Source organism: Genypterus blacodes, unplaced genomic scaffold, assembly GCF_046128005.1.
Source record: "Genypterus blacodes isolate CSIRO-AG114 ecotype Tasmania unplaced genomic scaffold, CSIRO-AGI_Gbla_v1 ptg000053l_1, whole genome shotgun sequence".
NCBI lineage: Eukaryota > Metazoa > Chordata > Actinopteri > Ophidiiformes > Ophidiidae > Genypterus > Genypterus blacodes.
Genome location: NW_027466865.1, coordinates 2,841,296 through 2,865,852, shown reverse-complemented (window position 1 = coordinate 2,865,852; position 24,557 = coordinate 2,841,296). Strand labels below are relative to the sequence as shown.

The window sequence follows — 24,557 nt, the reverse complement described above, 5'->3', positions numbered from 1 at the left end:
AGCCTCCATAGCTACAACAGAATTCACAGATAGCACATGAGTCGTGTTTTTAGAAAAATACTTCATATATGATAATATTTCAGGGCTTTCTCTAAAAAATGGTATGACAGATTTTTCTCCAATCCCGCCGCTGGCACAATCTTTTTTCCCTGACTATTTTAAGTCTGCCAACCTCAATTGCAAAAAGACAGCTCTCGTAGTTCTTCATTGGGAAACTAAAGGCCTTTGGCTTTAGCGCCTTTCTATAGATTTTTCGCCTTTGTGTTTGACTTTGTGCCGACGTTTTATATAAACACATTAAATCATTTAAACACACTACCAACACTAATATCCAAAGAAAAGCGAGTTGTTGTTCTTGCTCATTTCTTTTTCTCCACTGATTTATTGCTGATAATATGTGTGGATACAACAGCTTAAGCACTGGAGCTCATCATTGTTACTGTGCTGCTGCTTTTGGCCAGTCTTTGCATGGCTGAAATACCAGCACATAGGGATCTGGAAGCGGAAACGCTGGTGGCTGCACTCAAATGGTCGACTGTTCAACAATGTGCCACAAGCATGAACCAGTTGTCTCTGGAGACTCATATTTAAAAATAAATGGACATTTGAAATTCAGTTCCATGCCAGGCAAAAATGTGTGTTGAGTAAGTTGAAATGACAAAACATGACACAGCATGCAGAAGATTCCCATAGAGGAAGTCAATAAAAAGGACATGTATTTTGCCAACTGCAAGATTCATGCACAATATGATTTATTTTTGTGTGCACGTGTTTGGTATTACATTATTTCATCATGACATACTGAATTATTATTTTTGCATTATTACATCATCACATACGAAATTAGGGACTGTCAAAGATTCTATGATGTTTGGACTGGCTAAGACTGGGCCACAAAGGTATATCAGCATGAGAAGATTGTGATAGTGCTTTGTTAGCTTAAAGTAGCTAAAGTAGTAATTAGTAATAAGTAGCACAAATCATAATAAAGTAAATATAATATACTTACTATACCTAATTTTAGTTATTTTTTTAAAGATCACCATTAAACACACATTCACACTTCATATTAAATTGACAATTTTCTACTAATGATGAAAAATTAAACAGTGGGAAATCAATCACAGAAGGAGAGATCTGCGTGTCTGTTGGCAGCAGCCTGAGTACACAAGCATGCAATGGAGCCACAAGACAACTCATATAAAGACACTCAGCACGTTTTCATGGCTGGAATGTGCTGTGACAGGAGGTGTGAGGCAAAACTTTGAAGGTTACTTTGGGGACAACATTCAATATCACAGATTAATATTGGGTCAAAACGAGTTATAATCAGTTTGTCCAATTTTTTGGTGTATACAATTGAGTTGGGAGAGAACCAGCAACATCTCCTGTGAGGCACTGAGAAACCTGCTGGATTCAGGTTGATTTGAAAGGCAAATGCAAAGTGCTGATTAAATCAAATGTATGTAAAAAAAAAAAGTATTTATATGAAATGCCACAAATTGTTCTTTTAAAGCTTTTGAATGGTTTCCCGATTTAAAGCTGACCACATTTGATATGTTAATTTTTCAGGGGGCCATTCTCACCACCATGCTGGTTTCTCGAAACTTCTCTGGTAAGTAAACAGCAAACCTATCCATTTAAACCAGAGGGTTACCTCACATGGGCTATAGTCACTTTACTGTGTATTAAATACAACTCACAGTTTTGAGGAACATGTCACCGCACTAAAAGATTCCTCATGCTCAATTAAGCCAGGAGTCAAACATTATGGAATCAGAAATCAGAAATTAAATCCGAATTTGAATCTAATTTCAACAGTTGAAGAATTTTTACCTCAAGTGAAATTATTTTGAAAGTAACTTAACCATGGATCATGATTTCCTTACTGTTTGTACTAGACTGGTGTGTCTTTGTAGAAAAAAAGTAGTAAGGACGTGTCTATGTGTGTCTCTGTGTGTGTGTGTGTGTGTATGTCAAAATCTCACTCACACAGTGTAATATATAAGCTACTGTGCATTTGTTCCTCTCACCTCAGCCACACTTCCAAAAATTGTTGTCATTAGTGAAGAAAGAGGTGTCTGTCTGATGTTTCATGTAGACGCAGTGGGATCTAAAAATATCAGCAACTGCCTCAGCATTAGTGCAGAGATATGAGGACGTCACTAGTTAAAAAAAAGTACCATTTGACAATGCAAGTAGAAGTCAGAATCGTTTGAGTCATCCTCAGATGAAACCACTTGAAAACTTCATATGAGTAATAAGTAGTTTGTTTTCTTTTCTTTTGTAATTTTCTTTTCATAGTTTTTTCTCTTTAACCTTCTTCCATACCACTTATTCTATTGCTTTATCTTTGTGTTTTTGAACAATGATTATTTATTTGTTGTGTTATTTACAACAAAATTTCAGCATAGAATCTGAGTTCATCTATGAAATGTTTTAGTGTATGCATTTATGTGTGTGATGACTCTGTGTGTGTGTGCTTGGTGTTTCTGAGAACATAACTAACATCAGTCATTCTGACAGCACAAGCTGCAATGGAAAATTATCTGCACATCCACTGAAAAGACTGCTCACTGCTATTAACTCCCACACTTGCATATACACACACACGACCAGGTGTGTGGTCTGACCGCGTCACCATTTCAAAGAACTACAGTATATCTTTCTTCGTTCTAAGGAATTATCCTTTATTCAATTGAGGCAAACCAATTATATGAGTCATGGAGATAAGAGAGAAATCTGAAAAGTAAAAAAAAATATATAGAGTAGATATACCGAGAGAGAAACCTTAAGTGTAAGACACTATCATTGGAAATGCTAATATCAGTGTGTTGTGTAGTCAGCCACATTACTGCATGTGCTATTCTCTGTGTGCATTATATGAATCACGCATTATGTAGATTGGTGTGCCTGTGTTGACATAGAGACCAGTCTATTTTCTTCCATTTGCAAACGTAATGTCTTCCACTTGTAATAGTGTGTGGGCTGTCCTTGCAGTATGCCCAAAATAAATGCCTGTATGTTATCTGATATTTATGTATTGAATAATCTGTAGGCCTAATGGAGGATACATGTATGAAGAGGGCTAATTGTTTTATTTTAAGAGCCGCAGTCCTGTTCCACGTCTAGGTCTGATCCACTGCTGACATTTGGACCAGTCATGAACAGGTGGAGATGTCAGGAGTGGAAAACACAAATGTTATCTCTTTACTTTATGCTAAAATATCCCCAGTTTAATTATTTCCATGAAATACCATAACCCCAAATTTGTAATACATCAAGTAGAAGCAATTTCAAAAGCATGGAGATTTGTGTCCCTCACAGACATTTGTCTCTGGTGTCACCTCTTGTCCGAGCAGCAGATGCAAACTCTATGATTTTGTCTCAGTCAGTTAATGTCAGTGTTCTGTATATATCTACATTTATCTTTACATTGTTCTCAGATCAATACCTTTCTTTTCTGAACTGAAAAACCCTGATTGTATGACCATTCTATTTTCCCTCTCTTGCTACCTTTCTCCTGCTGTGTCTCTGACTCACTTCCTCCCCTCACTGTTTTGTTTTTTTACCATCCCTTCTCACATTCCTCTGGGCTAAATGTCACTCTTTCCTCACCCATTGGGTTTTGTACACTAACAGTGGGCAGCAGGCAGACCACCGCTCCAGCCTCGGTCACTGCAGCCGCCGCGGCCGTGGCTGCAGCCGCCGGCACCACTGCGGGGCTGGTGGAACAAGGTAGCATGGTGGCCTACCCAGGGCATGTCACCCCCCAACTCTTCTTCTCTTTTTTCTTCTCTGTTTGCGTCAACCCTCAGCATGGGAGCTCAGCGCATGATGGCTGACCACACTGCTAACCACATCTCCCATCAACTCATCAGCAGCAGCAATAGCTGAGCTTCCATCTATCAAATGTCATGCAGATTTGAATCAGCATTTTGATACATCACACGATATAAAATGCAAGTGGTAGTTGGCATCAGATAGGTTGAAGTGAGTGAAGCCTCTGAAGTATACAGTATCGCTGGCTAATCCTAATTTTGTGGGCGAGAATATGAGCATCGAATTCTGAACTCCAAATGTCAAATTTGCCGGCTTCGGTAGCCGTAGCTACCAAAGCCCGATAAAGCCTAACTAGCCTATAACTGATCTGTTAAGAAAATCCTGCAAAGTAAAAAAACATGATTGCCAGTGGTTGCCATGATTACTGAAGTAAGTAAATAAGTTATATATGTTCTTTAAGGGTCCCCTGTGTCGCTACCTCACTACCACAAGTCACTGTTTTCCTGACTACAATGGTGCTGGCAGCAGATGTACAGCACACTGGCAGTGGTTACTGGTTGATGGATTCTGACATTGGAATGAAAATTTGACATACTGTGTTTTTATCTCTGGTTGCCACTTACACACTCTTTTGTGGAGATTTGTTTGCTTTACGCTCTCATTTGGTACACACTCAAAATGCTGCAATTCTGAATGTTGAAAACCTATTACTATTATTTTCCTCTGTAATCTGAGCAGAATCATTGACAGTTATATAAAATACCATTGTATGATTTATTATACACCTTAATCGGCAACAGTGTTATTATTCTGCTGAGGTTGGTCATATCCCTTCATTGATGAAAACACAGAAATGCATTTGCAATTCAATACATGCTATATATACATACAACAATCAAGCTCACAGTGGACATGAGGATCTTTTCAGGTATTTTAACGTAAATAACTGCACCATCCAGTATAAATGAAACTTTTTTGTGAGACAAGGGAGATGTTTAAGTCCAATTTGCAGTTGGATCATTATGGATAGAAGGCCAGCTACTGTTATCCTTTTCTTTATCAGCACACCTCTCACCTACTTTCATCATCATCATCACATTGTCATCTCTCAGTATAGCCATGGAGCATGGCTGCCACCTAGCCAGATCCCTGTCCTGTCTCTTTCTCTTTCTTCCCTCCACACATCTACCATATTACAATTCCCTTTTTCCTCGTTTTACTTTGTCCTCTCTTTGTCATAGTTACCTGACCTGTCACGGAAAGCTGTCATGTGTTAACATCTTACCTTTTTATAATTTCTCACAACTCCATTCACAGAGTCATGATCACCGTCACCCTTCTCCTCCCTCTTTCCCTCTCTCTTCTTTTCTCTGTTTGACAATGAAAAACGCTGGAAAGTTCACACCTGTCACCTTTAGGATGGAACTGCCTGCAAGCTGTCGGTGAATGCTGCATGGGGCACTGGATTGGTGCATGTGCTGCCACACAGTGGGGAATGATACTGATGCATGAATTACACTGGAAGATACAAGGCTGGGCTGTTTCTCAATAAGTGAACATTTCAAAATTGTACACAGCTTATGTTGCAATTTAAAGGCTATCATTAACATTGAGGATAAAGTATCAGAGTATCCCAATGAACATTCTATTTTTATATCACATCTCTCTGTAGCTCTTATGTACACTTGCTCCATATAGTTGCTAAATGTAATACAGGATTGAATGTGACTGTAATATGATGCCACAGATAGCGCTCTATTATGTAGAAATCCAGTTAACTTTTAGTTTTGGATCCTGTGTAAATCCTAGCCACCATCCAACTAGTGGTTGGATGGTGGTTTAAGTAAGCACATTTGGATGTTTTGATGACTCTGAGGTAACAGAGATGAACCAAATCTGGGTTTGAAACATTTTGATTGGCAAAGTGACATTTGGATTAAAATTAGTTTATGTCAGAGGAAAGTTTTTTGTCATCATAATAATTTAGAGAATAGAGAAAAACACAAACACCTCAGTTTACATTCTACTGCAGAATTAGATTTAAGATTTCATGTATATATAATCAGGGATTAAATATGACTGATATATGATTATTATTATTGCTGATACGGTACTTATAGACAGAGTGAATCTGTGTAATAGGTGAAACCAACCTAATGCCTTTATTCTGGGTGGCAGAGATAAACATCCTCAGATTTTAGCATCAGGCCAAATTGACAGAAGTGGTGTTGGCGTCCCTGTTTCTGTGGCTTGCTGGGACATCACAGTCCTCTCTGTGTCCCTCAGTCTCCACAAAACTTGATCAAATATTTATAGTTGGCTGCCTCCTCCTATGAGCCTCAGTGGCTTACTGGAGGACTTGCTCGCACAAACAAAACACATTATGTAGTAGATGTCATCCACCTCTTCATGTGAAACCAGGCCCACCCTTGCCTCCTTTTTACTGTGATACGTGTGTCTTTGTTCAGTATTTATCAGTGGAACGTTTATTTTAATCTTTTCCTCCTCTCTCTTCTTGCTCCATGTGTAATTTGTGGCAAGGTAAGGAGCGCTCCTTGCTTCCCCACTTTTGGTTGGAACTAAGATTTCTTTCATTTTGCAGGTTTCTGGACAGATTTCTGCATCCTCACTGGATTTTAAGCCATTTCATTAACTTGTAGTTCATTTTTAGAGGGTTACATTTGCCATGTTAACAGGTTCTGGGAAAAGCAGCTTGAAATAGTTGCCTCTTCTACCCACCAACTCCCCCTACTCACCTCCCATCTCCTTTCCTTTCCTTTCTTCTGCCAAGCCATCAAGGCAGAATGGATTTGACATAATTATGACCTAATTTCTTCTCCTCAGTAACAACAAGCCTTTGGAAAGGGACAAGAGGAAGAAAAGCACAACAATAAAGCATCCACATTTCTGAAACTCTTGATAGCCCTCCGGATTATGTAGATTCTTCATCATTTTAATGCTCCTTCCTCTCTGGCTGAATATGCAAAGCTCTCTTTAAGCTTAAGATTCTATGTTAACCAAGGTGGGAAAAAACATTCAGTAACTAAAGTTGGTAGTGAAGCATTCTCCTGTATTCACCCCCTCTGTTGTATCTTTCTTTTACTGTTTATCCCTGTTTAATCATTGTCTACACTTTCAACTGGTAGATTAAGAAGGAAGTACTTGCAATAATGGAAATACTAATAGTGGATAAACTATGGCTTGTGGGTGTATATGTAGTATATTTGTCTAATGTATTTAGAGTACTTTGCTCTCTACACTGCAGTAGTCCAGTTGCAGCAATGCAATTTATTCTGTTGTCTGCGCACAATTCACCCTGTTCTTTGGGATTATGGGTCTTATGCTCATCAGAGGACTGTGGTACATAGTATCTTCCTCTCCTATACATCTCCCTCACCCCCTGTCTCATTACCCTTCATTAGAGAGCAGACTGAAGACTAATCCTCCTTAGGGACCCCAAGGAGTCCTTTCAGGCAGAGCTTGTTGGGTTTAGGCCTTCCATGGCAGCCATCTTTGTTTTGGGAAATTAAATACTGTATGGAAATGAACGACAGCCATGGTGTGACTAGAAATGTCCTATTGACCTTACTAACATTGGCAATTAGCAATGATTACCTCACGTAAAGTTGTACTCCTAACTTGTTAAACCTTGAGAAGCTCAGGGCTTTAATATTTGACACATGCTGTATCATACTGTAGACTTTAGCGGAAGAGCGAGTTCTGTCTTACTGGATGCATAATCAATTAACATAATAGATTACTGACATCCATTTATAGTATTTAATTATGAGCAGCTGACAATGTATAATTAAACTCTGTGAGTGTATCATAGCTGAGCGACAACTTTGGCCTCCCTGGAGGTCACAAGCAAAAGGTTTTTTTTATGGTGATCAATGAAAAGAAATCATATTTTTACATTCTTTCTCAAGGCAAAATGAATATCACCTCTGAAGTACAACACAGATCGAAGAGTAGCTGTAAAATACATTTGAAAATTGCCGCTATGGTGTTTTCTGTTTCTGTTTATTTCTACCTCTAACAGATTTTTGTGTTTTTCATTGTACCAGCCAAGACTTTGCTGAACAAGAAGGCAGATGTCAAGGTAAGAGTGCTCACATCTTGTCCTCCCTCCTCTCTCTCTTCTCTGCTTGCTTTCCCTGGGCACTCTGCCTCCTCTTCTTCTCAGCTGCTTGTCCTCTTCCTAACAATTTCGTTCCTTCCCAATCCGTCTTGTCTTTTCTCTATATCATGTAACGTGTTTGTGTCAAGTGTGTTATTTCTTGTTGCGTCTGATAATTTGTGGAGATAGTTGTGTTGTATTGATTGTTACAGCTGTCAGCATGTGCAAGGGGTTTCAATCTAAAACCTAAAAATTAAATTTTCTACAACATTTGTCATTTGTGTCTTCTAATAACTTTTTTGCTTTTATGAAACGATATACATAGTCAAATAGTTTGCATATCATGTATCTGCATATATGTGCTTGTGTGCACACAGTTCAGGCATGTATCAGTCAGCTCACAAGCCTCCAGTAGCACATCATTCTGAATAAACCATTTATTTTGATTTGGCGTTATTGAGCTCATAGCCACTTCCCCACCTTCATTATTTAATGTAACCATCTGTCAGCTCTTCCCATTCTTTTTTATCACTTCCTCTCCCTCTCAGGCCTCCATTTCTATCCCTTCCTTCTCTTTCAGTACTTCCTTTTCCTGCTCACCCCATCTGGTCTTTAACCCTGCATTCCTGTTCATCCTTTAATAAGATCTCTCACCATCCTACGCTTGTTCACACAGAGTGCAGTGACACATCCCACACACAGCTTCCATGATTGTATGTGTGTGCAGCATGCATTCCTGATACTGTGTTTCAAAGATTAGAACATGGTGTACACTCCAAAAATCTCCATCTCATCAAGGGATTTTTGTTTATTACTTGAATATTACTTTGTTTAATACTCTTGAATGAATTATCATTTTCTAGTGCAGGGACTTATTCTGTTTTGTTTCAAGCTACTGACACTTATTTGCAGAAATTGAAAGGGGATTCATGCTGGAAAAAGATTGAAATCATCTTTTTGCACATTTTTGACTTGTTTTGATTAAATACTATTAAGATTCAATAACAGACAACACATGGCATTTGCAGTTTAAATGTAAGGGAAAAACTGCTTTGTGAATTATATGAGGCTGAGCTTGCACCCATGCACATGAACATACAAGTGTGTGTGTGGGCGTGTTTCTGTCTTTCTGTGCTGGTGTGTGTTTTATATTTGCTCATCTGATTGCAGATGGTACAAATGGGGGTGTGTGCATGCTTGCACGCTGAGTGTATGCGTAAGCGTGGGCGTCCACATGTGTGCTCATGTGCATATGCAGCAGTGTGTGTGTGTGTGTGTGTGTGTGTGAACTCAGCTCCCCGCCCTCTCTCCCTGCTCAGTCCAGCAGGGAATGTGACTCCGGTTCCAGGAATAGCTGCCAGTCTGGACCCTGGAAACTCAGTCGACAGAAATAGATGCTTACTTCCACTGCACTGCACTCATTGCCTAGCAACAGGCTCCCCACACACTTGCCTCAAACCATTTCCAACGGCTTCTCACTCGTTTGACGTCCCTGCTTTGCACTCGTCCTCCCCCTCTTCTCCCGTTTCTCCTCTCTAGCGATCCACTTCCTTTTGTTCTCTCAGCGGCTCTGACCTCATATCCGCGGCCTCTCCTCCTCCTCTTTCTTTTGCTGCTTCATCTATGCATAATGGCACCTGACATTATACAGCCTCGGCACCTGCTCCATGCTCAGTGCTCTGTGGCACAATACAAATCACTATGTTAGCCTCCCACACTTTAACTATTCATAAAAGCACTTCAAGCACTTCAACAATTCTTGCAGCATTGTTACATTGATTACATGGCATGTGCAAAGTATCCCGAATCTGTCCTGTTTCTTTTTTAACTTGATCCGTGAAGCTTTCATACATACTTAGTATTAACTTAACATTAAATATTACATTAACTGCAATGCTTTGAAGTTGTGCTACAAAAATGTTGTCTCTTTTCTCGTGAACTACTCTGCTTAGTTGAATGATAACAAATCTGGCACATGTAGATCCATACCCATCTACTCTTACTTAATTATCTTTGGAAATACGCTTCTCTTTTTCTAGACTTTTGCATGTCTTTTCCTTGTTGCGGTACTCCTTCATGCCCCAACCGTCTCTCCATGTAAACACTCAAGAACAGGGAACAGTTTAGTCTATTTGACTCCTGCTGTTATCTGCCTCCCCTTCTCTTCCTTGTGATGAATTCTACTTATACTACTGTTCTTTTTCTTCCCCCTTGTGCCTGCCTACTTTCTCAAAAATCCTTCAAAATCCATCTTCCTGTTTTGGGGATCAGTCATCCTTGTGCTCTTCTCCTGCTGTCTGGAAAAGTCTGATCTAGCTCTCATCAAGCTCATCAATTGACAAATGATCTGTTCCTGTTCTGTTCTGTTCATTCTGCTTGTACATTCACTTGTCATTGATAATCTCTCCCCTATCTATCCATTCATCCATCCATCCATCCATCTATTCATCAACATCATTCATCAACCGTCCATGCATCAATTGCCGTGGACAGAAACGCAAGTCCAGCTCTACTGTCCAGTATATGGTGAGCAGTTATGCATTTGCGCAGTCCTCCCTTCTTGCTCCCTCTTTGCACCTGTGAGTGCTTTTTTATGTGTTTTCAACCTCTTGCCTCTTTTGACTATGTTCCGTTCATGCGATCAAGTCAGTTTTTCTTCACCAAAATTGAAAACTGAGGCAGCAGTGTGAGCACTTTATTTGGAATTCAGAGCTGAGTAAGTAGCATGAAAAGCTTCCATGGCTGAAAAAAGACTAAAAGAGCATCACTTTCAGAAACTAAACCTCATCGGCCAGAAAGAAGAATAAAGAATTTTATCTCACCAACTTTGCCTTCCAGAGAATTGGTAGATTTCTGGTTTGAGTCCTCAGGAGATCCAATATTTGGCACAGATTATTGACACACTGAGGAGCCACAGATTGCCAAGTGAATAGAAAAGCTGCAGTTTGAATGACAATAATAAATCAGCCCGCAAAACATTTTCAGCATTTGATTTTCGTTTACTGAGTTGAAAAGGAATTCTCGCTCTTCTGCCCTGCTGCACTCTCTTTTCTGTTTTCTGTGGCAGAATCTTCTCCTAGTCCTTCTTCTTATTCCTCCTTCATTCTTCCTCTGTACAGCTGAGATTACTTACAGGGAATCACCCCTTACCCCAACTTTCCTCTCCTGTCTCCTTGGTAACATGAAATGGAGTTAAGTGGGAATATCTGAGATCTCATCTTCACATTCTTACTTCGTACCTGCATTGATCCTTTTCATTGTGCTGTATCATGGGCTTATATCGAGCACCGCACTCAACCCAACTAATCAACCTAATATTTGCAGTGGATATCAACAGCTGCTGGAGTCTTTTGTCCATGCGACTGTCATCATTGCAGTGCCATCTTTGGATGTAAAGAGTTGATAGCTTTGACTTTGACAGATCACCTGCTGGATGTTTGGAAAATGAGAGTGTATGAGTACATGTACCGTACTGTGTGTGTGAGTGTGTATGAGTGTGTTTGAGTGCCTCTGTGTCAGCAAATGTACCGCTTATATCAGCCTTTATTTCATAGCTGTTCTGTATATGTGTTGTGTTATGTGCATGCTCTGTGCAAACCTCTCCTCTCCTCTCCTCTCCTCTCCTCTCCTCCCCTCCTGGCTGAGGGTTAGAGATAGTCATGCATCATGTAATCATTTTATGTTTGTTCCAGTCCTCCAGCATTAAGATAATGATGCTTTAATGATGATGATGATGACGCCTCTGTTCCATAGATTCTTCCCCCAATTGTCTTTATAATAACATTTAATGAGTTGATGAGGCATTGTGTCATCCACGAATCCTCTTCACCTCTATTAGCTGAGTGTAAATATTTCAGAGTTAGTAACTCAAACCAGATTATAAAGTTAGATTTCATACAAATTTCATTATGATGACTTTGATGCCCAGTCAAAGAACATTTGATCAAGGCCTTAATATGTAATGCATTGTGGCTAAATTGGTGCAATGCGGCAGTGACAAGATGAAGATTCCATACAGTGTCACCCGCCTCCTCATGTCACTTCTCAGGAGCACTGTTCAGTATGGTGAAGGTTTCAGGTGACTCTTCCCTCACTGCTCTCAATCCACAAAGTCATAATCTTACTATGTACGTGTGGAACTTCTATTCATTCCTTTACTTCTGATTTAACCCCTTTACCCTTTAACCAGGTAAACCAGCAACTAGTTCAGTCTCACATGCAAGCAAAATAATAGACTAAAGTAGACTAAAGTAATGTTGTAAACACCACACCGGCACATCCAGGAGGATAAAAAGAAAAGAAAACTGAATAAAATGGTTATGACAAGATAGTAAGAGTAGACAAGCCAAGAACATAAACACACACACACATACGCTTCTATGTCACAAGGCCACTTCTTGTTGTTGTTAACATTCTTGTGTCTCCTCCCTCTCCTCTCCTTTCCTGCACAGCCACAGACAAACAGCACCAAAAACAGCATAGTCACCAGCCCCAAAGGAAACCCCTCACCTGCTCTGGTATTTACCTCCTGCCCCCCCCCCGCCCCCTCCTTGTTTGTCAGCAGACCCCACATGTACTCCTTCACATTCCTTTGTCCTTCCTCTCTGTCTGTCTGGTCAGTGTTGGGTTCTTTGCCAATCTGCTGCAATGGCCACAGCAGCCAGGCAGGCAGCCTTTAAACCAGCAGGTGGTGACAAGAAGCATTTTGCTGTCACGGGTGGGGAAACTGTGTGACTTTTACTGGTTGATATGGTGTCATCTTTTCTTTCACCTAAAGTTTGCCAAAAAGGAGCAGGCAGCCAATTCCTGCTGGGAGTGAAATGTACTCCCTCGTTCCTGTCCATACAGTATATGTGTAGAGAGGTGGTTCCCAACCATTATTGTCCATAGAACCTCAGCTTTTATGAAAAAAACTAAAAACTATCTGACAAGGTTTAACTTCTGTTGTGCACAATCCTTAATTCAACAGTGAAATCGATATAGACTGATTTGGATCATTGAATACAACCAGATGAATCATTTACAGAGAATGATTAATAACCCAGTGTACTTGGGTGAATCAGGTTTGGGGCAGACTTGTTTGTGAGATTTGTTATGATACGTGACATATCATAACCCTAACCCTAGTCAGAGAATTTTAGGTCTCAGCAGCCATGCAAGTTTGTTCTGTTTGGCTTTTGCAGTTTTTTATCTTTTTGATTTTCTTTCTGATAGAGCTTGAGTTATTCTTTGCCTATGTTGTGATGCCATCGAAGCTGCTTAAATCATGTGGTTCATATATGCAAGCTACTGTCCAAGGACAATCATAAAGCTGTGGCAACCAAGACCTATACACCACAATAATGTTGTCACCAACCTAGGCATGGATCTCAGCGTTGTATTAGAGGCTGTACTATACTGTAACTATGCTTACGAATTCTAATCAGATCCAATCAAATCAGATCCAATCAAGTATCTAGTGAGTTCATACTGGTAAAGTGCCAAAATTAAGTAAACTCAAAAGATGTGAGTTTGCATAATGAATTAGCTAAATTTAGCCTACTGAGTCTGAGCATACACACATAGCCATTTTGGCATATTTGCATTATGGAAATCTGTAAGTGATCCGTTTTTGTTCTGTGTACATGCATGTGATGTCAGATTGACTGTGAGCACACATTAAGGGCAGAGGTACTATCAGAAGCAAGCGATTGCCACTTCATACACTTAGGAGTGCTTGGCAAGTGTGAGCATGACGGTGGAGCAGAAGAGCCTTTTTTTTCTGAGCCTTGAAGGGAAGTGGAGAGTGGGAGGGTGACTGTTATCTCAAAGCTGTTGCTAAGGAATTGAGCCAACTCCTGTTTAACCACTTGTTACAGTGACTCCTTCATTACAGAGCTGCCAAAGCCCTGTAGTTAAAAAGAAAAGCTACAGCAAGGCACACAGGCTACTTTGTGACTTAGTTTTCTCACCTAAATGTAGTGTTCAGTTTTACAAGACATTCATGTTGCATTTAACTAAACTAACAAAAAGAACTCGGCAAAAGTCAATGAGCTCAAGCAAACGTGATATTGTTTAAAATCTTAAATTGAGGTTTATTTCTGTCAACATAAATTGTGGATAACAGATTTGAGGATTTTAAGGCTACAGCTACATAAATGTTTTTTTTCTAAATCATAGAAATAGCATAGTCCAGCTTTGCATACATAACACAGAATGCCATCAAAATGAAACCATTACATTTGCTGCACAATATACTGTCCGTCTATCCCCGGTGATGTGCTGCCGTTAGCCTATCATCTGCGAAGCCTTTGTACTTTGTTCAAGCTCAGCACCATCTCCCAAGTCGCCAACGCTGCCTGTTGCCCTGAGCGACAGTTGCCCTGACAACACTGACATCCTCACTAGGGAGAGAGCTGGTTGGTGATTGGTCATCACATTGGTAGCACTTCCTGGAGGAGACATGAGTGAAAGGCTGTAAAGGTTGAGTCCACTTTGCGTGTTAAAAGAGGCCCAAATTGTTGTAAATGTTAGACTCACAGCAGGCAGCTTAAAACAGTTGAAGAGCTTGGTCCTAAAATAATAGGACCTAAAGTGCTTGGATGTTAAACTTAATAAGCAGGTCGGCCTTTATTCATGTCTCCAGGCATTATGATGGACATTTACCCTAAAGTTTGTATCGGGGAGGGTAATTGTAATTATGTCTGCACAGCAAGGTGATGCTGCAAAAGAAAAGCAGCATAAAATAGAGTGGATAAGTAAAAGTTCATAAGTGTGACTGCTCTTTTTTTACATGTCCTTCCTCCAGCTGTGCATTGTTGTTTACTGTTTGTGGTACTGATATGCAGGTGGGATTTAATGCTGTGCCTCTGCTCTTGCTGTGTGTGTGTGTGTGTGTGTGTGTGTGTGTGTGTGTGTGTGTGTGCTTGCGATCAAGGAAAAGGGGCAAATGATAAACTCCTCTGCTTATCCACTCGATCACCCTGAAGGATTCTCTCTTCTCCTCCACCAACATTAACTTGCACTTTCTCTCTCTTCATCCAACATTCATATCACCTTCTTCACCTTCTCTCTGTCCATTTCTCTCTCTCTCTCTTTTGTTGCATTTTTTCTTCCTTCTCCTCCTCCAGGAACCTCAGACAACAGTCATCCATAATCCGGTGGACGGGACGAAGGTACATACATCATTCCTCAGACCTGAGCGCCCTTTTACCCCCCTTCTCTGTCATTCCCTTCCTCCTCATCCTCTCCCGACCTTTTATCCTTTTTTTTTCATCATGCATTAGTTTGAGTGCTTCAGATTGGTCTACTAATGCGTGTGTGTGTGTGTGTGTGTTTGTTTGTTTTGGGAGAATTAACTCCTGCAATACTGTAAATATGATCATTTTATGAAGGGCATGTGGATAGGATTGTTTGTATAGGTACCTATGGACACAGAGCAGACCCTGACCCTGACTCACTAGGGGACCACACACACACACACATACACACTCTTCTGCAATAACATACAGCAAATAAGGCTTATATGTTAAGGTTGTCATCATAGTGAAAGTTCACCATCTTCATACCCATATCTTTCTTTAAAACAGACCAGTTTTGTTTTTACCAGAATTTGAGTGACTTCCATTCACATTCTGCATTGTTTTACTTTCATTTTACATCTTCCAAACTGGGCAGTGTACAGGATAAGTAGCACAAATACAAAACAATGCTTTATTGTTATGTTAAACATTTGGAATATCTGGATATTTCCACTGATCTTATTGTTGTCAAGTAGCTCTGCTGATATATTAGGAATTTTGTAATCATTGCAAAAGTACTAACATTTATATTCTTTACTAGACTTTACTAATGAATGATATAAATGTAAAACACATCATTAAAGACGGTGTTGTGAGGTACACTAATGTAAAAGAAAATGAGAGAGAGAGGGAGAGACTCATGAAATTGAATTCACATTTAAATTTTGCGTGACCCAAATACGTTGGTGAGAGAGTATAGACGCCAGGTTAACGCACACAACAAATAAATAGCTTTAAAATAGCGCCAGCACATTCAAATGTACTTTTTGCAGCTGTTGCTCATTGTTCAACCGTTGCTCATTTACATACTCACTCTTAAATCCCCCACTAAATTGAAAACATGCGGTGGGGCAGAGTGTTGCGTCCTGGACAGTAATCTGCATCATGCTTTCTACCCCCTATATTGTTTCCTTTGTTGAATATTTTACTATTTTTCTTTTTCTCACACAATCTGTCTTCACTTGCTCTCCTTCTCTTTTCTCTTCCTCTCATGCTTGTGTGCGCCTTCAATGAGGTCACAAGCTCTCTCTACTCTTAGCATGCAAGGGGAATATAGGCTCATTTGATCTGCTAATAAGAAATCACATACTAACTCCTGAGACACACAGACAGACAGATAGATGGACAGATGATGGTAATGACAGCCAAGTGCCCTTTCAGATCCCATTCAACCTACTGTCGTTGCTAAATATACAGTATGGAGGGTATCTGTTGCATCTAGACAGGGCCAGGGACAAAAGACATCACTTGTCCATGTGTTGTGACACACACACACACACACACACACACACACACACACACACTATGTAATAAGGGTTAAGTGAAAGGAGTTTTTGTGGAACGGGAGATGGTAAAGTGGGCTGAATGATTGTTGGTTTCGTAGACTAGTCAGAAATTGCCCAGCATGGTTTGATTAAACATTGGCAAGGTATAGTAGCTTCCTGGCTCGTTGTACCACAGTGACATTGTTGTACAAAAATGGGTTTTAGCCACTGTTTGATTACTCTTTTTATAGATTCACCAAAGTAATAATGTTGTTATGCGTTTGACATATCTTTTCATACATGTCAGTCAGCGTTCTTAGACAAAAATCATTCAAGCCAAACTTTGAAAAAAAATCTTCATTGAATTGTATTGTCAGAAACATCCAGATAATTAACTTATTACTTGCAAAATATTTGTCATACCAGCCTCATGTTTGAGCATTGTGGAGATGTGAAATATGTTGTTTGTGTTGTCGTATGACCTGCTGGGTTTTGCATAGTTTGGCTTGTGACCCAGAGACACAAACTAGATCTGCTTATGAACTGAACCACTAATGAAAGGTCTCGTTTGATGCTCTATCAGTGTTTTTTTGTTTTTTTGAAGACCTGACCTCTCACAGAGGAATACACCTCCCTCCCCCACCCGACCCCCTCACACCTCACCCCATTCTTGGCATGGTGATGTGTCCATATATGTGTATGCAGTGCAGTTGAGAACCCAAAGTGACTTTCTGTCTCTCCTCCGTCCAGGAATCATCAGATAGCAGCAACACCACTGTGGAGGATGAAGATGTGAAAGGTGAGACTGCAGGACAATCAAACAAACAAAAGCTCTTGAAAGTCAAAGGTCATGTCAAATGAATCTTTGCCCTTAGTACAGAGGGCTCAATAACAAGCACACATACAACTACAAACTTGTTAGTATTGTGTATTTTCTGTGACTTTGAAAAAAATCACATTCTGGCTGGTTGCGAATCAATGTCCACGGATGAAAACACAAACACAAAACTGATTGCTGTCCACTCCTGCATGAAAAACATTGCACACTGAAACAACAAGGAATCCACACACACACAGGCCAAACACTTAGATTGTTGCTTTGTCTTTGTAGCTGCTTACTGGAGTTGCTGTGAGACATGATTTAGTCATTTGTATCCCTTTATCTGTTGGTTGTTAATCCACTCTCGGTGTAAACGCCAAACACCAGATGTTTGTAATCCCAATTTTTGATAAATGTACAGGGAATGTTTTTGTCACGTTAATTGGACTTAAATTACAATCAGTTGGTGGAACTAATACCTGACCTCATAGTGACCCCCGAAGAAGTCTGACTGCATTGCTTCCTCCTTCAGAGAAAGAGAGAGAGAGTCTGGGCGTATTAATATGTATATTTGTTTTGCCTGTGTATATCAAGGCTTAGGCATTCTCACACAAGTTTTCAACATCTGAGCTTAATTCAGTGCATCTAAATCGTGTCAATAATGTGCGATTTGCAAGCCATGTGTACTGAAGAGAATGTGCATCTGTGTTTCCTCCAGGTAGAATCTCTGCTGCTCTGTCACAAATCCCCCAGAAATCAAAGCTGTTTACATCTAAGATGATTTAAGCGCTGCAACTAGTGATGCATATTTGTCAGTGGCTGAAGACGTGCTCCAATCATTTCCTTAAGAAAATAGTAACAAACACAAAAAAGTCTAATGCCAGCCAAACCCTCATACTGAAGGCAATGTTGTATCAGCAGGTAATTTCTGTTTTCTCTCAAGTTATTTCTCCACTTCCAGTTAGCAGAATCATACTCCACATTGTTCTCACCTCAACAGGACCTCATTTGTTGTACACAGTGAACCATTTCTAAGCTGCCTATATAAACATTATCGCCATGGCAGGCACTGCAGCTGTTAAAGAGTCTTTAGTACGAAGTGGAATGCACTCATGCAGTATGTAACGAGAGAACAAAGTGACGCCTGTGGTTTGTGTTGAATGGGGCGACCAACATAGCCTGGTGATATTGCAGCATTAACTAATTGCCTGGTGATTTTGTGAAAACTGTATTAATAGCTATGCCTTACTATGTCATGAAAGGACATGCTGCTACTCATTTAGAACCAATTATTAAAACTTTCCTTGTGGGAAGTAGGTTACGAGGGTGGAACTGCAGGTTGTGAATTTCCTCCAGTGAATTTAAAACTCTTCTTTCAATGATATCATCAACGCTCTGCAACACAGAAAGGTGGGAGTCTCTCCATAATTTAACAATACTGTAAGATAAGTTATGGCCATTGGTCAGAAATCTTTCAACTTATTTCTGAGGAACAACATTTTTAAATATTTTTTTATGTTAAATTACACAGAATTATACACTGCACAAAAACCTTTGTGGCTGTTGCCTAGAGGAAGACTATTTGACTACTCCAGTCATACTGCTACCAAGTTTAAAACGCTTCCAGTTTTAAGTGTGGCGATTGGATGTCCCTCTCCATCATGCTCTGTGGTTCTTCTTTGTAACATGCTGCATATATGTAGTCCCGTACTTGTTAGTTTATCATTGTTTGTGTTACTGTTTCTAGCAGGAGAGTTTTATGTTCAAAGCTTGAACTTGCACCAGGTTTTTACCTCCTGAACCCTGGCCAGATGGAAATAACTAATTCTTCCCTGTTCCTCTACAGTATAGGCTCTACAGTGTTTCTTTACTGTGCTTCCTTATATATCCAGTGAAAGAAACCAAGCTCAGCCCCTCCCCTGGTCCCAAATTTGAACCCTCACTCCACAACTCTACAGGGGGCAAAGGCACCTTGGCAGGAGAGTCAGGGCTGAGTGGGTGGTGTCTATATTTAACCCCTGAGGCAGGAAACAGAGACACGGTGCCCTAAGAGTAGTTAAAGGCACACCGCTCATGTAGTCCTTCCATGGGATAGTGTTTGAGTCATACAGTAGGTGAAAGGCTCTTCAGCTACAGTATGAACCTCTAGAACGCACCAGAGAAAGAGCCAGGTGAGTGTGGAGGGGGTGAGGGTTTTTGTTTTTCTTACTTGGAATCGTTTGTGCCATGTTGGCCTTCAAAGGATCTTGTCAGATCACTGGACGACAGCTGGTTTGTAACCCAACTCCCGTGCTGGCTGACGAAGCATCTGACCAAATAGCTGCTCTATAACTCCCAATACTTTCACAGTTGAGAATTTGTTAGCGACTCTGCTTTCTGAGGGCTGCTCAGCATGAATCGTTAATCAGCATCAAGGTTCAGGTCGAATTTTATTTTTGTTTAAAGATAAGTTTCCAGTCGGCTAATTTATTTTAATTTATTTATTTTGTGTGATGTCTTTGGATGTTGGCAATCATTCCTGTCATGTGTGAGTGCTGCGCTTTCCAAGATCGGATGTCAATCAAACTGTGTGGGCGGGGCTGCAAGTAATCTCTTTGAATTAATGGTTGATGAAGTTTGGTTTTCACCCTTTTGTTTTTCCTCTTTATAAGCCACCAAGGTATTATAGTTGTATTCAGTGTTATGAACTTGTTAACTGGTTCAGTTGCCATGAAGTAATAGAGGAAAATTGATATTCATTGCTGAAAAGAGAGATTTGAGGTTTTACTGTATACACCTCAGATACATTTAGTGATGCAACAGTGTTCTGACATCTCATTTTGTTAACTTTACCTTCCTGGCTATCCTCTCTATTCTTAAGCTATTGTTCACATGTTGCATTTCCCACATTGCCAGCTAATTTAACAGATGAACAGTAATGAGTAACATCTAACTCTCATTATCATGGCCATCACCATCCGTCCTCCGTTCACTGGCAAGGCTCCCATTTTAAGTCTCAGTAAAACCACACATGGTTGTAAATCCTGCTTAAACAGCCATTCACTGGTTAAATGCCACATACACCTGTCACCATTTCTTCACTGTGATCTTTTGTTTTTGTTGTAATATGTGTAGCTGCTGCAACTTTATATGTGTTCTCCTTTTTGTGCGTGTGATCAGGAAAGAGCATAGACAACGGTTCGCTTAAGAACCAATCCAGCACAAACTCCCAGCCTGATAGCTCCCAGAGCCCCGCAGCCACTGTGTTCTGTAAGTCAGCATGGCCTCAAAACTCAGTCTCATACAGGAACACACATACTACCAATTAGAGCCTGACTGATATATAGGGTGGGCACATCTATAATATTGGCCAAAATAGCCAGATAGACAGTATGAGTATATGTGTAGTTGTATGATGGCTGGTAGGCGGAAATAAGATCACAGCTTCACGTAGTTGTTTTTGTTTTGGTTGTAATGTCATGTAATGTAATGATTAGAACGTTTTTGTGATATCAACATAGAGGTGCCGAGTGTGCATAGAATGTGTCAACATGTGTGTGAAATTTAAGATGTGTGTGTTCTGTGTGGCACAGAACTTTAAGACAACACACTTTTTTCCAAATAGTTAGATGCTATCACAAAAAAATCAACATTTGAAGAGAATGCTTCCTTGGAATGAAATTGTATATTTGGGTTTTGATTTATAGTTATTATTTATAATTGAGCTTTAAATGTCAGTAAAGTTTAGTAGTGTTGAAAGACTTAGTGGTAATTAGTAAGAGAACTACTAAATATAGTAAGATATTTTGCCTCAATGTCACCAAAATGTTGGATTACGGTTTTGTAACCGAATAGTATTGAATGATAACCCCCAATATTAGCCCAAAAGCTCTAATGTCAGTCAGGCTTCACAGGAAATGCTCTGTCACTAAACCAAGTCTTCATTTCACAGCCAGTGCATATGCTGAATCTACATATTACTCACCAGTACTAACCCCCCATTACCCTCCTATAATGTCACTCAAGCTTACTATTTGATATTATAGCATCTAATGACAACACAAACAGTCAAACTACAGTGTTCCCCCATCCTCTCCCTTCCTGCCATTCACTGGTGTGATTTTAGACTATTTGTCTCCCTCTCATGGACATTAGGTTGAACACCAACACAATTGTGCATCGGAATAGTGTGTGTCTATAATTTTATAACATTACTCAGCATTAAATCTTGCCCCTTGAAAAATGGGGTATGTTTTGTGTTCCCATCATTGTCTTCATCATCTGTGTCAAACTTATTCTTGGAGATCACTTGAGATTAACTGCAGCCAAGAAACTTCATTGCTGTTTATTAGGAGATTTTCATCTCAATAGTCCCTCATGGAACTATAACTCAGGGATACATTTTGATCGTGAGCTTCTGGAGTTCTAACAATTCTAAGATATAATCCATTTTGGGATGGTGGACTGGAAATTATGCTCAAACTTTTTTCTACAGACTTATACTTAATGTCTCCCCCAAATTTAATAATAGCAACTTCTCATTGATTTCTTCAGTGGAATGCACAGGTCCACATTATGCCCAGTATTTTTGGTTGAAATGCAGTTTGAAGAACCAAAGCACCTCAAACGAAAATGATCCTATGGATAAAAAAGCTACAGATATGATAAAAGTGATGTTCACTTAAGACTTATTCATTTCTTAGTGCTCTCCAAGATAAGTTCTCACCAGTATGGCCATGCTGTTGTGGTTAATTCCATTTGAGTGCACTCCCATGTCCCTCCCTTCATCACTCAGCTGCAACAAAGTTCACTGACCTGCTGGGCTCAGTGCGCAGAGGGTCAGGACCCACATCAGACGGGGAAGGGGGATCCAGCACTCCACCTCCCGCAGTCCTCTCTGCCCCCTCCCTTCCACAAACCCCTGTTGTCCCCATGCAGAGTAAGTAGAACAGTGTGAGATCCGTAAAAGAATACACAGACCTCCACTGAAGGCCAGGAAAGTAGCTGGAAAGCAAGACAATGGAAAAGAAGAGCTTTACTTTTAGTTCTGAGATAATTCTCCTTGGTGAAGTAGTGTTTGCACCATATCAACACTGCACCTGTGCAGTTTCTGCATCATAGGGAGCTGTGATGTAAATAGCTTATTGATGAATAGTTGAACCATCTTGTGTGATTTTACAAAGCCCTGGTCAATATTGTAGGGATGAGTTTAGCTACTTTGAGAACTAAATTGCAAATCCTGGTGGCCTCTCCTCATTTTTTCCTCATTCCTCAGTCTTTCTTGGTTTCTCTTTTCACTCTTTCTGATCTGTTCTTCCTCCACCCTCCTCTTCATCCACCTGTCCATTGCGTGGTCTGCCCTGCGCGCAGTGTCTCGGCTCACAGACTTGGTAAGCAGCGTTCGCAGGGTGCCCACAGCACCTGCCCCTGCGCCTGCGCCTGAGGCTGAGGCTGCACCAGCGCTGGTGCCCAGGCCCGCCCCCCCACCTGCACACACCACCCCCCCGCCACCCCCTCACTCCCCCTCCAGCCCTCCCCCCTCATCCTCCCAGAGTGAGTATATTAAGCACAACCCATCGCATGGTACCCAGTTAAAGAGCTAAAGGAGCAGTACAGTGTTGTGCCTGTGGCATCGTCACTGTAAAGCTTTGGGTAAACGGGTACACAGAGGAGCTACATCCTGTTTCTGTCTTTGCCTGTATGGGATTTGTAACCTTACCTTGTCTGTAATATGGATTGGAGTCAAAAGTGTGCCACCCGAATAATTATAAATTTGAAGTGGTTCATCACAATCAATCAATCAATACATTTGACAAATTGTACATTAATTAGATTTGCATAGAAGTAATAATTATTCTGCTGACCCCACATAAGATTCCATCCACTGGTACACTGTGTGACTAGAACCGTTGTTAACTTTGTGGTTGATTTAATTTGTTTAACCTGTGAAAGAAGAATTAGTAATCATTTCGGACTTGTGCAAGACGTAAACTCGGAGACAATTACAATAGAGACAACATTTTGTTATTGATTCTAGCGAATAACAGCTATGTATGCTCAAGTACATACATAGGTGCACAGATACACCTGGAGTGGAATCAGCCAGTCAGTGACACCGGTCCAGTACTTCAATTGTTCGTGTGTACAGAAAGGTTCAATACATGAACTCAGCAATAGCAACTCCAATTACTGTGCGTTACGACAATGCAGAGATCAGCAACTCTAAGGGACCACAGTCAAGCAGTCATCTGCAGTCAACTAAAACACAAAGCTCATCAACATTCCAGCCCCAAGTGGTCCAACCCAATACTGGAAGGTTGTGTCTAATAATGTGACTTGTGTGTTTGTATTTATATGTCCTGAATGGATTTGCATCTGCTTGTGTTTGTACAGGACAGGACAGACAAAACATGTCTCCGTCACTCCACCACTTCACCTGTTTGCATGTGATTAACTCTTCTCACTCTCCTCTGCAGCACGCAAACAAGAAATTATCAAGATCACTGAGCAACTGATAGAGGCCGTCAACAATGGAGACTTTGAGGCCTATGCGTGAGTCAGTGTTTGTTGTATATGGTTTGACCTAATGCAGACTTTAAAGAGCATTTGTGGCAGTACATTTGTGGCGTATGTCTCCTCCTCAGTAAGATCTGCGACCCTGGACTGACTTCATTTGAGCCAGAGGCACTAGGAAACCTGGTAGAGGGAATGGACTTCCACAGATTCTATTTTGAGAACCGTACGTCGGCAGGCTTTTGTGACTTTACGTGCTTATAACCAGCTAGTTTCTATAGTACTCAATCATTTCTAAATTACTTTCTAATTCACGCTGCAAAGGCTTTGTTAATAATGTTTCTGATATGCCTTTTCAGTTTTAGCTAAGAACAGCAAGCCCATCCACACCACCATCCTGAACCCCCACGTCCACCTGATCGGCGAGGACGCTGCCTGCATCGCTTACATCCGCTTGACTCAGTATGTGGACGGCCAGGGGCGACCACGGTCCAGCCAGTCGGAGGAAACTCGTGTGTGGCATCGCAGAGACAGCAAGTGGCAGAACATTCACTTCCACTGCTCAGGCGCACCAGCGGCGCCACTCCAGTGAGGTACAGACCGAAAGCTGGGACAACTGGGCGATATCTGACGGACTTAACGGCAAAACGGTTTATTCATGTTTACTTAATTACACCTTTTTAAACTGCTGCTAACAAAGAACCTGCTGAATGAGCCCATTAATAAATGCCCGTGTGTTTTCTAAGGTTGACCTGCAGTTTAATACTTTATATCTACCTACAGTATATCTTCCAATA

General features: G+C 40.6%; 1 protein-coding gene across 20 annotated transcripts in view; it reads left to right on the top strand.

Annotated features, from left to right (window-relative positions):
• The window catches only part of camk2b1 (calcium/calmodulin-dependent protein kinase (CaM kinase) II beta 1), a 51,485-nt gene that overhangs the window by 24,961 nt on the left and 1,967 nt on the right, over positions 1–24,557 (top strand). For 2 of the 20 annotated variants that reach the window (XM_076150952.1, XM_076150951.1), the window contains exons 12-21: positions 1,573–1,615; positions 7,851–7,885; positions 10,397–10,429; positions 12,355–12,420; positions 15,013–15,057; positions 17,199–17,247; positions 20,428–20,517; positions 23,724–23,799; positions 23,892–23,986; positions 24,120–24,353. In XM_076150952.1, the coding sequence (XP_076007067.1) occupies positions 1,573–1,615; positions 7,851–7,885; positions 10,397–10,429; positions 12,355–12,420; positions 15,013–15,057; positions 17,199–17,247; positions 20,428–20,517; positions 23,724–23,799; positions 23,892–23,986; positions 24,120–24,352 (765 nt within the window). In that variant the 3' untranslated portion in view covers position 24,353. The remainder of the gene's footprint in view (positions 1–1,572; positions 1,616–7,850; positions 7,886–10,396; positions 10,430–12,354; positions 12,421–15,012; positions 15,058–17,198; positions 17,248–20,427; positions 20,518–23,723; positions 23,800–23,891; positions 23,987–24,119; positions 24,354–24,557) is intronic. The other 18 variants (XM_076150957.1, XM_076150956.1, XM_076150962.1 and 15 more) reach the window with 14 other exon arrangements.